Genomic DNA, 14,156 nt, shown 5'->3' on the forward strand with positions numbered 1-14,156 from the left:
TATGACCTGGTGACGCACATACATACGTGTACATCTGTGTGTATATTTGTGTGCCTGCGCTACAACGCCAGATACCCCGAGTTCGCCCGGCAAGGGCTTGGGTGTCCCTTCATGAATTTTATCACATCACAACTCATCCTCATTTTCGCGATTAGCCAAAAGTGGCAGACAGTGAAGTAAAATAAACCAAATCGATCACAACTCACTTTTGAAAATCAAACCTTAACGATAACAAGAGGTCTACCGTACAGATTCACCGAAATCAATAATCCGATGGCACTTTCCACACAGTACTTCAAAACATTTGTGTCCCCATTCTAGAATACTGTTCACCCAACTGGAAAATTGCTGCCCATTCTCAAACCTCCAACATTGACACTGTTCAGCTTTATCCTCTCCATCGTTCGAAATACGGTTTGCTTTATTTTACTTCGCGGTTTGTGCCTCTTGGCTAATTTGCGAAGATGGGGATGAGTGATGAATGGACATTTACAAACAACCATGCCCGAGCGGGATTCGAACCCGGGACCCCTCCAGCGTTCGAAATAGAGTACCGACTTTGAGACATACACCAAAGAGAGATCTGCTTGTCAAGTTACACATTAATACTCCAGAATCTCGTAGATACATTGGGGACATGAAATTACTACACAAGATCATAAATGGAAACTTAAGATGTAGCATCCCACTCCACGAACTCTCCCTCAGAGTGCCAGACATAAAACACGGAACAAGGAAACTTTCCCCACAGTAACTCCCAAACTCTTACTCCTACATTCCATAGGCTACCGAACCAGTTAAACAAAATCTTTAACCAAATAGATATCTTCAGCTCTTATTCGTCTTGTGTAACCAACAAACAAACAAACAAAAAAAAAATGTGCATAAGTAATGCTATTGTGAAACGTAACTCTTTTTATCTGGGTAATGTGTTGTCTTGTTATGTTTGGCTCTCTAACACTAGTCTGCTGTTTTACTATTGCTTATTCCGGTTAAAAATGTCTTCTGCTCATGGACGTCCGGAAGGGGGGGGGGGGGCAAAGGGGGTCCACGGCCCCCGCTGGAAAATGTATGTCCATCTAAAAAGTACATAATTTCATTTCAATCACAGTAATTTATGTTAATTATTCTAAGGGCGTTGAAGGAACATGACAATTTCAGACTGAAACAGTGTTTGTTGAGGGGGGTATCACTATTATGGGAAAAATCCTGCGGACGTCCAATTTCAGTAGTAATTTCATTTAAATCTTTAACAAGTATCGTATTTATGGAATAAGATGAAGGTTTGGATCGAATGAAAAGCCACAAATCTAGCCGGAATTGATACCAATTTATGTTGTTGTCCGTGCGGCGTCAATATGCTTTGGAAAGCGCTTGTAATTTGAGCTCCGGCAACAATATACGAAACAGAAGCGTCTTCTCAGAGCCCCTCAGAGCCATCTGCCGGTAAAGCAATCCGCGGATCCCCCCATTCGGAGAGGAGTGACGCGTGGCCTCCGTGGGACATCTATGGATTTTACGAGAAACCGGGTACCAATTCTTGATCTCTTGGCGGTCAGGAAACGGCGTCTTCAGCGAACGGGGCCGCCTCCTCGTTATTTCGCTCGGGGCCCTTGCAGCCACCTGCTACGTACGAGGACGATCCGTCGGGGAGTTGAAATATCGTCCCCTCTATCGGTATACACCGGAATTAACGTAAGGCGAGATTCGCCTTAATATCTCTGTCCGACTCCGCGAGGCAATACGACGGCGGGGTTTCTCTCCTTGGAGCTTGTCCGGAGGAAACTTCGGCTCGAGATTTCCGGTTAACGTCCTCGCCAATTGTTCCGGAGGAGGCGTTTAGGAATCCTAGCAATTTTGACCTGCGACAGATGTGGAGGGTGAATAGTCTGAATATTCCGCTGCCGTACACTCCGAAGCTGCGGTCTGTCAAGTCGAAAGGATAGCAATCACAGCGCGAAGGGTTGCAACAAGATAGCTACATATTTTTTCTCTTTCCGAGGAAATAATTCGATTCATTATCTCCAGCAACACTGCGGAGAAGTTTCAAGATTTCTGCACCCCATCGCAGCCTCAGAAGTATATGGATTAATAAGGGTTATATCTTCCCTCCCCAGATTCGCTCAGATCCTATCTTTTAAAAGAAGTACAAGCAACTCTCTCTCACGATATTCCTGGCAGCTCTACTGTCTCCAATGTCGTTGATTTTTGTTATTTCGCGTCACTTTTTTCCACTTCGCGAATGAGTGATGATACGATGAAATTGATTGATTTGGTTTATCTTACTTCGCTTTTCTGCCACTTTTGGCTAATCGTGAAGATGAGGATGAAGGGACACTCACAAAGAACACCAATACCCAGGGCGTGATTCGAACTCAGGACACCTGGCGCCGTAGCGAGCTGTTCTAACCACTCCGCCACGGACGTTAGATTGCAAGCCAGAGCAGTAGTTACTTGAACACAAACGATAAGTACATAGGGCAATGTGTTGTGCAAAAATTCGCATCGGAACTGTTTTGCTACTATTCGCAGGATATCTCTTATTCTCTGAGCAGTTCAAAGGGTTACATGATACCTTCCGACGTCAGTTGAGGAAACTGGAGAAAAGAACACTCTGACACGTGTACCAGAAGAAAAGAGAAGAAAGGAGATGAGTAATAGTGGACCTTCCTCTTCAACTCCTTGAATTGGGTCTGATCGGCGCAAGATCTCAAGAAATTACGGAGACCACGATCAATTAATCCGTCATAAATTATACGTCTAATAAAGCGAAAATCAATAAAGGAAACTCGTTCCAGCCGAGGCCAATTGAACTCGCGGAATATTGCTTCCACTCAAGATATTTCTTTTGCAAAGAAACGCCAAAGGAAAGATTGATTAATTAAATCTTCGCTAATTACGGACCTATATAAAGTCTCCCCCGTCTTGGGAATCAATACGGACATTTGCTTCTGTGGAGGATTCTTTCAAGACGTTCAGGCATCCTGCGCGGATTTATCAAAATTTCTAAATCGGCGCTTTTCTCTTCTCCAGGAGTGTTACGTTTTCAGAAAGGTTTCTTTGTGTGTTAAGAGAACTGAAAACCGAAAGGTCTTCGTTCCTACTTTCCTTCCCACGAGTCAATTTTAATTATATTCGTATTTCTTATTTTACGTTATCTACCTGAAATAAACATGTAGAAAATAGCCTGGTCCAAAATTTCAGTTTTTCTTCAGCAGAGTAAGTGACCCCCCCCCCCCAGTGGGGTGTCAATTGAACTAAAAACACCCCACACAAAGTTTTGGATCCGAATGACATTTTCCGGCCGCTGCTCAAGCGTTCTTTTTCTTTCCGTAAGGATAACATGCCTAGAATGACCCTCGCATCCGCAGGAAACAATTGCTTACTTATTGTCAACGAAGAAATAATATAGGCCTACGCATAAAAAAAGGTTGTCCTCATTCACTGACTAAACTAAACCGGGAAGTCAACATGGATACCGAGTGTTAACAGCAGCAGAACGTTCGGCCTGGACTGTGATGCCGAGGAAAGTGGCATAAAGTTGAAAACTCCCACCCGAGCAAAGTTTTTGCGGGTATGCGTTGCATTTGATAGTGTAGTATATACGACAAGTGGAAGGTTGTAAATGTTCGTGCGAAAGGCATCATTCCTAAGTATTATTTGGACATAGTGTAGAAAGAAAACACGTGCCCAGCCAAGAGCTGGCATCCACGATTGTAAAGGACGACAATTCCGGGGCAAGAGTGAATGGGGTAAGAAGGAACGTTCACTCTTGCCCCTCCTCGAGAGATGTAATCTTGACATGCTTACATAGTAAACACTCCCACCACATTGCAGCCATAAATTACAGCCTTTGGACAGATCTTTCTTTTCTCCTTTTAAAGCAAAGTACAACAAATGTTTGGACTTATGGATGTCAAATCATCCAGGGCGAAAAGTTACTCACTTTGATCTTGCTAAGCTTGTAACAGAAGCTTGTAGCTCAACAGCGACGGGTGCAATTGCCTCTGCCGGATTCAAATGTACTGGGATATATCCTTTCAACCCAGACATATTCCAGGATGTCGACTACGTGATCTCCAGCGTTTCAGAGCACCAAGTGGCAGAGCAAGTCCATCACAAGGTTCCAGGCACTTCTGTCACAGAGGCAGCTTGTCGACAAGATGATATCTCAGACGGCCAAGTAACACAACAGGTAGTCCACCAGGAAGGCAATGAACCAGTTCCATCCACTTCAGCGCAAAGTATTTTAGATATTTCTCCACTTCCTCTCTTACAGGCATCCAACACAGGGCGAGGGGAAAAATCAACTGTTCTTACATCGTCACCACATAAAAATATGCTTATAGAAAGAGCAAGGAAACGAAACTGTGCCGGTCGTGCCAAAAGAAGGTCATAATTGGAGCCAGCAGTGTCAGGTGAACAATCCAAGAACATACCTTCGTTTCGTGGATCTGATAATGAGACATCTTCTGTGTAAGCGGACGACACAACACCTCATGCTTCCAACACCAGCCACAATGCACCTTGCCAGTTCTGTGGTGAATTCTTTTCTGAAACTCCCGAAGGTGAAATGTGGGTACGCTGTGCCATTTGCCAGCAATGGTCTCACGAGCAGTGCTCAAACTTTGATCCTGCACAGCCTCTGAATGTGTGCGACTACTGCAAGTGATTTTGTTTGTGTTTCATAGCTACTTTCTGCATCACATTTTCTTTCACATATGTTCCAACTACAATATTTGAGCTCTTATGGTGTAATAGTTTTGTATTTCATTAAATGTCTAATGTTTACTTGTGTGTTCCTTCTTGCCCCGTGCCCTGTTTATTCTTACCCCACCCACCGGGGCAAGAGTGAATTTTTGCAGAGTTCGGAAATATTCCCTGTGGCACATTTGTAGTTTGCCTAAGTTCATAAATGTGACATTCCTATGATACTAGAAACTTGTACTTTTCATGTGATATCATTGTCATATCTTTACTCTACGTGTTTCACTTCAAATATGTCTTCCGAAAAAAAATGTTCACTCTTGCCCTGGTTACCCATACATAAATATATTTATAAAAGTAATATAACGAAATCACTTTCTAATAATTCGATTTTTAACAAATTCTAGGAGCATTTTCTTGTTTCTTTGTTACGTAATAATTGTCTAGCCAACGAGGCGAGACATTTTAAGTGTGAAGAAAAACCATAAAAACAAGATAATGTAAAAAAATTAAATAATCAAAGTATGGAACTTATCCAAGGAGTCGCGGTGGTCTAGTAGACCACCACGCGGGAGATCCGGCTTCGATTCCCGGAATTGGTTGGAATTTTTCCTGGGGGGTCCAGGGCTAACCCAGTCTCATATCAATGACTACCTGTGAGCAACCCTGGGGGTTAAAGGCTGCCGGAGTGTGGTGCTGATCACATTACCTCCAAAATGCCCGAGGTCGAGAATGTGTGGGAGTCTACCCATACATGTGCCTTCATGGCACGGTTCTATATGCAGGAGGAAATTTACATTACCTTTACCTATGGAACTGAAGCAGAATGATGATGAGGCACGATGTACGAGAATACATGTTTCTATAATTCCACTGAGTCTATTCTTGAGTACAAAAGTAAGTTAAAAGACATTCCAACACACTTATCACTTCGTCAACATTATTTATATAGTAATGTGGATGTAGATGCAGCATCACTTGAGAGTTCACAAGGAGATGCGAAATCAGTATAATATCACAATAACGTCGACACACAGCGACAAAGCAAGGAATTTTCACAATTCTCGAGAGAGTCACAGCGGGAGTTTTTGCAAAAAAATTTTCAAAATTGAAATTTGGGGTCGCTTACATTGTCTTCACATATTGACGGATCCCAAACGACACTGCAAAGATTTATGAGTAACGCGCCAATACCGCCCTCAAAATCTACCATGCACATGCACGATAATTCACATCTGGATTTCCTTGCTGTTCTTACCAACAAAACATTTTATCTTTCGAATTCAGAAATTCTATGGGTGGACTGGTGACTGTTTATTCTTGTCGGCCTAGCCTTTGTCTGCATTAGCCGCTTACAACGAACCAAGAATTTTCTTTAGTTAATTCTCATTGCTCACAGACAAAAAATACATGTTCATTGAACATTGTTGCAGCTGAGGTACAAAACAACCTTTTTTCTCTTTTAAATCATAGTTACCCTCATATTTTATTTTCAACAATTCGTGTTTATTTTCAAGTCAAGGCATTCACTCTTAAAGACGCGTCTATTTGGAATGCTGTGCTGCATGAGAATAATAATTCAAATTATTATTATTATTAGTAGTAGTAGTAATAGTAGCAGCAGCAGTAGTAATAGTAGTAGTAGTAGTAGTATTGTTGCAGATCTTTGACTGTGATAAATTGGCCATTTTCATTTTTTCCACACTACTCCCTCTGTCCCATAATTATAGTCCGGTATGCCAAAATGGTAGTACAGAAATGACAGACGAAGAGGCAGATGGAAAGCACAAGTTGTACTGATTCTTGAGCAATAAAGTTGAATGACTCATTCCCGTGTTTCATGTTCTTCCTCTGTATACACCAATGTCACAGTTTGAATATCGGATAATTATTATGAGACAACAAACAAAGGTGTACCGGACAATAATTATGGGACAGAGGGAGTATTTTTTTATATTATTTCAAAAGCTCAAGGGGGGGTTTAAACCCGGTAACCCCCCTTGCGTACGCCACTAGATACGACGAATACATTTTTCACTGTTATACATCCCCTTATCACCTGATACTGTACTAAATGAATGAATGCCTCATGATTATGTGCTACTCATTTAGCCTACATGGTGAGTCAAAAGTCTCTTATCACCCTCTATAAAATATAAAGAAGTTATGCTGGTTACAATTAGTCATGATAGAAACAGGTTAAGACTAAAGCAGTGGGAACCATAGTTGCATCTCTCAAGCCGAGGTCCGCCATATTGAATGCAACTCCGAAATTGTAAATGGGAAAGGGGTAATAGCTATATCAAATCAGGCTACAATTTCACAAGAAATGCAGTGGTAAAATTGTTTTCCACGTATCTTTTTAACCAGTAAAGAGTTATGAATGAATGCTTCTACCAATTTCCTCCTTTTCGAGCTGTCGAAAAAACCATTAAAGTGAATAATGCATCAGCAACGGACCGAGAGCATACTGACGTCTAGTTAGAAGTTTACGTGTCATTGCACATGACTTTAATCAGCTTCATACCGGAGTATGACGCCTCCATTGGAATGAAAAGTTCTCACAGTGACAAGGCTAATGTTTAAGTCCATGGGGAAGTTAATAAACGCAATATGCGAATGAATAAATGAATTGCTTGGCTCGAATTTGACGGACTGGTTTTGGAATCTTGATTTTTATGTTTCTATCACCTTATGAACAAACATATTAATAGAATACAAGTTGCCGATATACCACATGTTTCTTTTTCTGCGAAACGTAGCCAGAAAGTAGAAGACCAGGATGTTAATAAGAGAGAACTGGATGGGGTAAAATTATAGCAATTCACGCTCGGAGCAAACTGGAGACGGGGAATAAACCTAGGATTTAATAATGCGGCAGAGAGAGAAGATATTGCAGGAAGATTGCCACGAGACATCTCCCCAAAAAAGAAATCCATCCCCGACAGACCGGGGCATAACCCGCACACATATAAATTGTCTCCTTGTATCATGGATGTGCGAAACATCGGGTTGTAAAACGAGTCCGCTCGGTTAAGGTGCATATGCGGACGTTTTCCCCCCGGTTAGGAATCTCCCCTGGAAATTAACGTTGAGTTAATGGTAAAGGAGTGGCGAGTTATAGCGTTCCTTACCGACGGCACTACATTACGGCCGTAGGTATAAATTACTAACCCCTCCGCGAACTCGCTAGATGAAAACCTCTTCAGGTTGGCCCTTCGCCGCGGCGCTACGTCCTCCGTAGGAATGTCACATTCACCGCATCGCCACACCGGCGTGTGTGCGTTACGCCAAGGAGGTCCAGGGAAGAGGGAAGGGGGGTATTGCCATAGTTTCGCGGATCCGGCAGCGAACATTTATTAAATCTTCGCAATTTGTCACCGAGGGGGAGGCGCGAATTCTGCAAGACGCGCAATGTCCGACCCTGGGTGTCTAATTGCACAACAGATACGCTACATGTGTGTAAAGTGGAAAGTCCGTATAGGCAAAAGCCTAATATCGCTTATGATACAGTAGCCTATTATTAAATTTCTCGAGCCTCAAAGGATATGAAATCAAACTCTTGCCACGCAGAGTGGGATACATATACAGTATAGGGGAACCCGGGGCTGAACGTAAAAATTAAATATTAATAAAAATTATACTATTAAATCTTAAACTATAAAAAAGTAGTAGATTTCTGGTACAAACCTTTAAAAATCCTAATACATTGAAAAACTTTAAACAAATATTAAATACATGTTATTATTTCTTTAAAATATAACAAACAATGTAATGTTATTTCCTTTGCTTTTTTAAGCCGAGTAGAAGGGGGTACCATGTAAAGAGTCAGCTTTAGGATGCACACAAGGCACAAGTTAGTGCCAATTCGTCATCATCACTCTCCATACCAGCACACGAATTATGTGACCACTTTTTATGTAGAACACACGACGCCCAGCCTTCCGTCGAAGTAGACTACAGGTCTCTACAGTAAAGATATGCCGTACTCATCATCATCTTCACTTGACTCTTAACTCTTCTAATAGAGCATTCTTCATCATCAACCTCTTTCCAATTGTTCGGTATTTTGGTTCTTGGGGAAGTTTCTCTTTTTCCCTTTTTTCATATTCTTACTTTCCTACCCTGTTCTACCCTGGGTGGTGTTGTTTGGCTATGGTAACTAAAAATCATTAACATCGTTTAATAATAACTATTTCTCATAATATAAAGCTACAACTTTTGGGATTTACCTCCTGCAATTCTTATCAACACAATTCGACTTACCTGCAAGCAGACATTCTTAAAAATTATACAAATTCAGAAAAAGGATGGGGAATGTCTCGTCTCGTGAGCAACACTATTGCTTGCAAATATATGAAAATATATATTTGGCAACTGTATACAATAAAGATATTTTTCTGGTTTTTGAGAATTTTTATGAAATTCCCTGCCTCTTCAGGTTTTTAAGGATTACCATGTCAGGAGGAACCATGATATGCTACAATAAAAATCCGTGCTGAGGGAATGATCGGAAGTGCCTTACCTTTCCGGAAGCTTCCACGATTGGCGGAGCGAAGTCGAAGGACACGGCGGTGTCTCCCAAAGACACCAGGAACGGGGTCCGCGAGGTGGAGAGGGGGCTCTTCGGCTGCTTCCCCAGACAGCAGATCTGCTGCAGCTCCGTGTCGGATGATGCGATGTTGTACAACCTGGAATGAATGAACGAGGTAAAATTTTTGGCTGTGTCGGCACGTATGGTCATTTTGCACCCTTCAAAGTAAACGAGAGCAATATCCTCTTCTCTGAAACTCATACCTTACAGTGAAAAAGAGGGGAATAAAGAACCCCTTTGGAAAAAAGGTAAAAGTGCAAGGTTGTAAGCACAGGACAAACACAACGCATTAAAAAGCTTAGTCTAAAAATTTCCTCAGAAACATTACGAAAATACAAACGGGAGATGAATTGCAAAACTGTGAAACTAAATGTCTCAATATGATAAGGATATGCTCCTTTGAGCCTAACTTGCGACCTAACATTTGTGGGAGGGGGCATAATAGAACTTGGAGCTTAACATTGGGGGTGGGGGTGAGCAGAACAGAATCGAAAAGTTGTCAAGCCCATACAAATATCACCCAGGACTATTTTGATAAATAACTATTACATTTCCAGAATAATAAAAAATACTCGTTACTTTGCTCCTCCGGTTCCAGGTTAACAAAAGTGCCATTGACTTGTAAATTTTCATAAATCTAGAATTTTGTTTGGGGGGGGGGGAGTGCCTCCCTTGCCCTCGCCAAGTTATTCATGGCAGATGAGACACGCTAATTACATGCAGATGAACAACAATACATTCATTCAAATTAAATTTTCACCACAAGAGGACTTTCTTATTGTTGTTTATACAGTTTCGCAAGAATTCTCATTGTACTCACCTGACGGTGTTCTCTGATGTCAGCACAACGAGGTGCGAGTCTGTGGGAGAACCGGGATGCCAGCGAGCCTGTCTTACTCCTATATGCTGAGGACTGCAGAGAAAGTAGCGCTCGTCAAGGGTGTTGCACCTGAAACAAGAATGTGAATAGCAATATCAGAAAATGAACATTTTCATGCACTACAGCTATCATATGCACTCATACATTCATTTAGCATCATAACCTTTCGTTATTTTTATATCGTTCAATATTTCAAATTTGCCTTTTAGAAAATGAGACACGCACGTTAGTAAGTACTTGCTGTTCAATATGGTGAACAGTTAGCGAATTTAAAGTGGATCATAGTATGAGAAAATAAACAGAACTCCATATCTAAAAAAAACAACAAAAAACCAAAAACATTAGGTCCATGTAAAAACGCATTACTACTTACATAATGGGGTGACCCTTTCTACACACACCCAAATGTCAACACCACTTCCACGAAGTGCATCTTGGACTGCATTCTGCAGACTAACGAGGGTCTGGCGTCTGCATTCACAGCCAGCATAATCTCTCTGTGGGATTTGTATTGTGTGCTGTATGTTTGTCCCTTCACCTATTTTATCTTATCACCCTCCAACGAAGTTCCTATAAATTCACCCACATCTAACCCCTCACCCCCGACAACCCTACCATCTTAAATCATTCAAACCATTAACTGTTCTGGATTCCAGAATGGTTGTTATACCTATTTATAACATACCCAGAATAACAACAGTTAGATAACTACATAAACTAACAAAAAACTAACTCAACATTAAACTATATTGATATCCCGAAAAAAACATCTTCATCATACATTACTAATAATTTAATTAATTACAAAACAAAACAATACTTTGCAAAAGCCTGTTCCGGTCACCAGAATGGGCCAATACAATAAGATAAATTTGAAGTTACCAATGTAAATATAGAATACTATATTTTCTTTTTTTGTATTTATGTATTAAATTGAAAATCTATGGATCTTCTATATATAAAAATGGATGTTTGAATGTGTGTGTATATGTGTTTGTTCCGGCATAACTCTCTAACGCCTGGAGCATTTTAAACAAAACTTGGTACACGTATTACTTACAATGTGGAAAGAAATACTGTGAGGGTAAGACACCCCTGGCACGCATAGTGGTGGGGGTGGAAAGGGAGTGACATATAAAAATAATCTAAAACAACCGATATTAAATTCCGCACAAATCAGCCGTGACTCTCTGCATCCCGTAAAACGATAGTGTTTCTCGGGTTGTCTAACATTCAGGCTAATATGAGTGTGTATTGCGAAAACGACCGATATTAATGTGGAATCCATAGTTTTCGGAGTCAGTAAGCTAATTGGTGACTTTCAGCATGAAATAAAATTACTTACATTTTACACTATAGTTAGTTAATCATTAATTTCCTGTCTAATACAAGATTGGGATAAATGCATACCCGGGCAATCAGCTAGTAAAGATATAAAGAAAGATAATAAAAAAGAGGATGGAGGGACCGTTAAATTCAGAAAAACTGACGTCCTGCTTTATTTAAAGGCACAAGGACATTATACTAAGCGCATACCCTCGAATGCATACTGGTGGAGGCGGGCTTACTTCGGGGACTCCCCCTTTTTTATCACCCATCATCCTCATTTTCGCAATTAGCCAAACGTAGCAGAAACGCGAAGTAAAACAAACCAATTCATTCAATCAATGAATCAATACCTACAAAACAGAATTCTTTAAGTAAAAAAAGGGCATGATTTCGTCTCAATTAATTGGTTACGATTTTTTAAATGAATCCAGGGGTTCTTTTATTTATTTATTTTATTGAAACACAATAGGCGCATGCCCAAATACATTGTTCAATATGGGATCACACCATTACATAAACAAGATCATAACTAAAAAAAATTAACAAGAAATATGAATGACGCAATATACACTTTACATTTAATAACAATTGTGAAAATTATTTAATTATTAGATTATAGAGACAAAGGAAACACAGAGGCAATACAATAAAAATGACCCTGAACTGTTGGATACAACCTTACAAGCTGAATGAAAACAAAAATTCTATGAACAAAACAAAACATACACAAATTCAGTGAGTAGATATAAAGTTACAATTACATTTAAATGGGTCTATGCTTGCGTAAGTCTTAGAAACTAAATTAAATAAATTGCGAAACCATGTATATAACGGAATTCAGATGATATAAGAGAACCAAAATGTCTATGTAATCAGTAGAGCTCGGATTTGTATGTAGGCCTAATTACATATTCTATTCCTTTCTACATACATAGCTTGAACAGGAAAACATCAATGAATTATATAACTGACATGATTTTGCATAAGTTTTATGTTACATATTTACCAGGATATTACATTTTTTACATATTTGCTAATTTACTTTACTTAAAACAACATATTTCGGAAATTTTTCCTATCTTGATCCTTTTTCCTATCTTTTCGATCTCTGAAACATGATGAAGAAAAATTGTAGCTCATGTGATGTCATATTCTCTAATCAATGAGATTCTAATTAGAGCTTACGGTCACCTAAAATTGACTGCCAAGTCGAAAGACAGGCTAAAGACAAAAACAAAATTACTGTAACTGTTATTTATCGAAAGATGCTGGAGCCTCCCCCCTCTTTTTCTGGTTACATATTTTCGTTTCGCTTTTAGGTTCAGGCAAAGCACATAGAAACTTGGCATTGGTGGACAAGAAAGCTACTTTCCTGCACGTAGCGAGTTACACAATATGTTCCCTTGTACAAAAAGTACAAACGTAGCTACGTATTTCCATTCGATTGTTCTTACATGCATTCTTTTACAATTTGTTTCGAAAGTTACAAAGAGCCCTCTTACATATTTACACATTATCCAATAATTTGCGATGTGAAAAGCAATTAATAATTGAGAAAATTGCTACACGTTGCTGTGCTTTTTTGAGTTTATAAATCTGATACAAATTTTAATTTGAACAACTTATGTCCTTCAAATTATGTTGAATATGTTCAAATAAAATAAATATCTAGCAGAATTCTTGAAATTGCTTGGATACTCAATTGCTATTAATATTACAGAGTCTTTGATACTACATATTTAGCTACATATTCTTTCGATATTACATATTTTATGAATTATTGTTACATATTTTGTACTTTGATATGACATAAAAATCCGAGGTCTAGTAATCAGACATGACCAAAATTTGTTACAGAAGGACAAGTACAAGTTGAAGAAAAAAGTACACATAGAAAAATAAATGCATCAGCTGAAACAAAAATGCATTGTCTGTAGCTCAAAACAAAACGCTTAAGTGCATCATCACGAAAAATGCATCAAAAAACGCATTAAGTGATGCATTAAAGTACAGCTCGACATAGAAAGAAATACTCACTTGCATCAAATGATGCACTTTGGCGTTACCTTTACAAATGATGCCTACTTATTAGCAAAGGGGAAAAAAATAAAATTTGATGCATTTAATTTTCTATATGTAAACGCAGTTCTGCCTGTAACAAGTACAAAAAAGAGAAGGTTAGAAAATATCTGCGATTCCATGTTCTCTGACTACACAGGCTAACACTCTGCATGTTCTTCATCTACATCAGGGCAGCAATCGGTCTTAACGTTCGGAGATAGACGATAGAATTTAATCTTCACGTAAGATCACCGCAGCATCGCGATTTCATTCCCCGTGAGAAATGCCAAGGGAATAAATGTGATTACGAGAGCAATCCGGGAAGGAAAGATTAAGAGTTCCTCATCGGCGGGTGATATTTAATAAAAATAGCAATTTCATTATTTTTTTTAATCACTGCCATTTCCCCAATCCCTCCCCCGACCGCAGAGTGTGACGATCTGACGAGTTCACGGGCGATTTCCTTCGGAGCCTTTTCAGGAGGGTTCGGTTCTCTCCTGATTCTTCGATTACTTTCGTTTTCTAACACCATCCTCCCTCCTTCCCTTACACTCTTTTCTCTACAGGTGGTGCAAGGAATTAAAA

General features: G+C 39.7%; 1 protein-coding gene across 1 annotated transcript in view; it reads right to left on the reverse strand.

The window, feature by feature from the left end:
• mbo (Nuclear pore complex protein Nup88) overlaps positions 1-14,156 on the reverse strand; it is a 291,203-nt gene that overhangs the window by 41,182 nt on the left and 235,865 nt on the right. Inside the window, exons 3-4 of the mRNA XM_083128591.1 lie at positions 10,122-10,250; positions 9,233-9,398 (exon numbers count right to left, since the gene is read on the reverse strand). Coding sequence (XP_082984717.1) covers positions 9,233-9,398; positions 10,122-10,250 — 295 coding nt within the window. The remainder of the gene's footprint in view (positions 1-9,232; positions 9,399-10,121; positions 10,251-14,156) is intronic.

The sequence above is a fragment of the Lepisma saccharinum genome, chromosome 9 (assembly GCF_977018435.1).
Source record: "Lepisma saccharinum chromosome 9, izLepSacc3.1, whole genome shotgun sequence".
NCBI lineage: Eukaryota > Metazoa > Arthropoda > Insecta > Zygentoma > Lepismatidae > Lepisma > Lepisma saccharinum.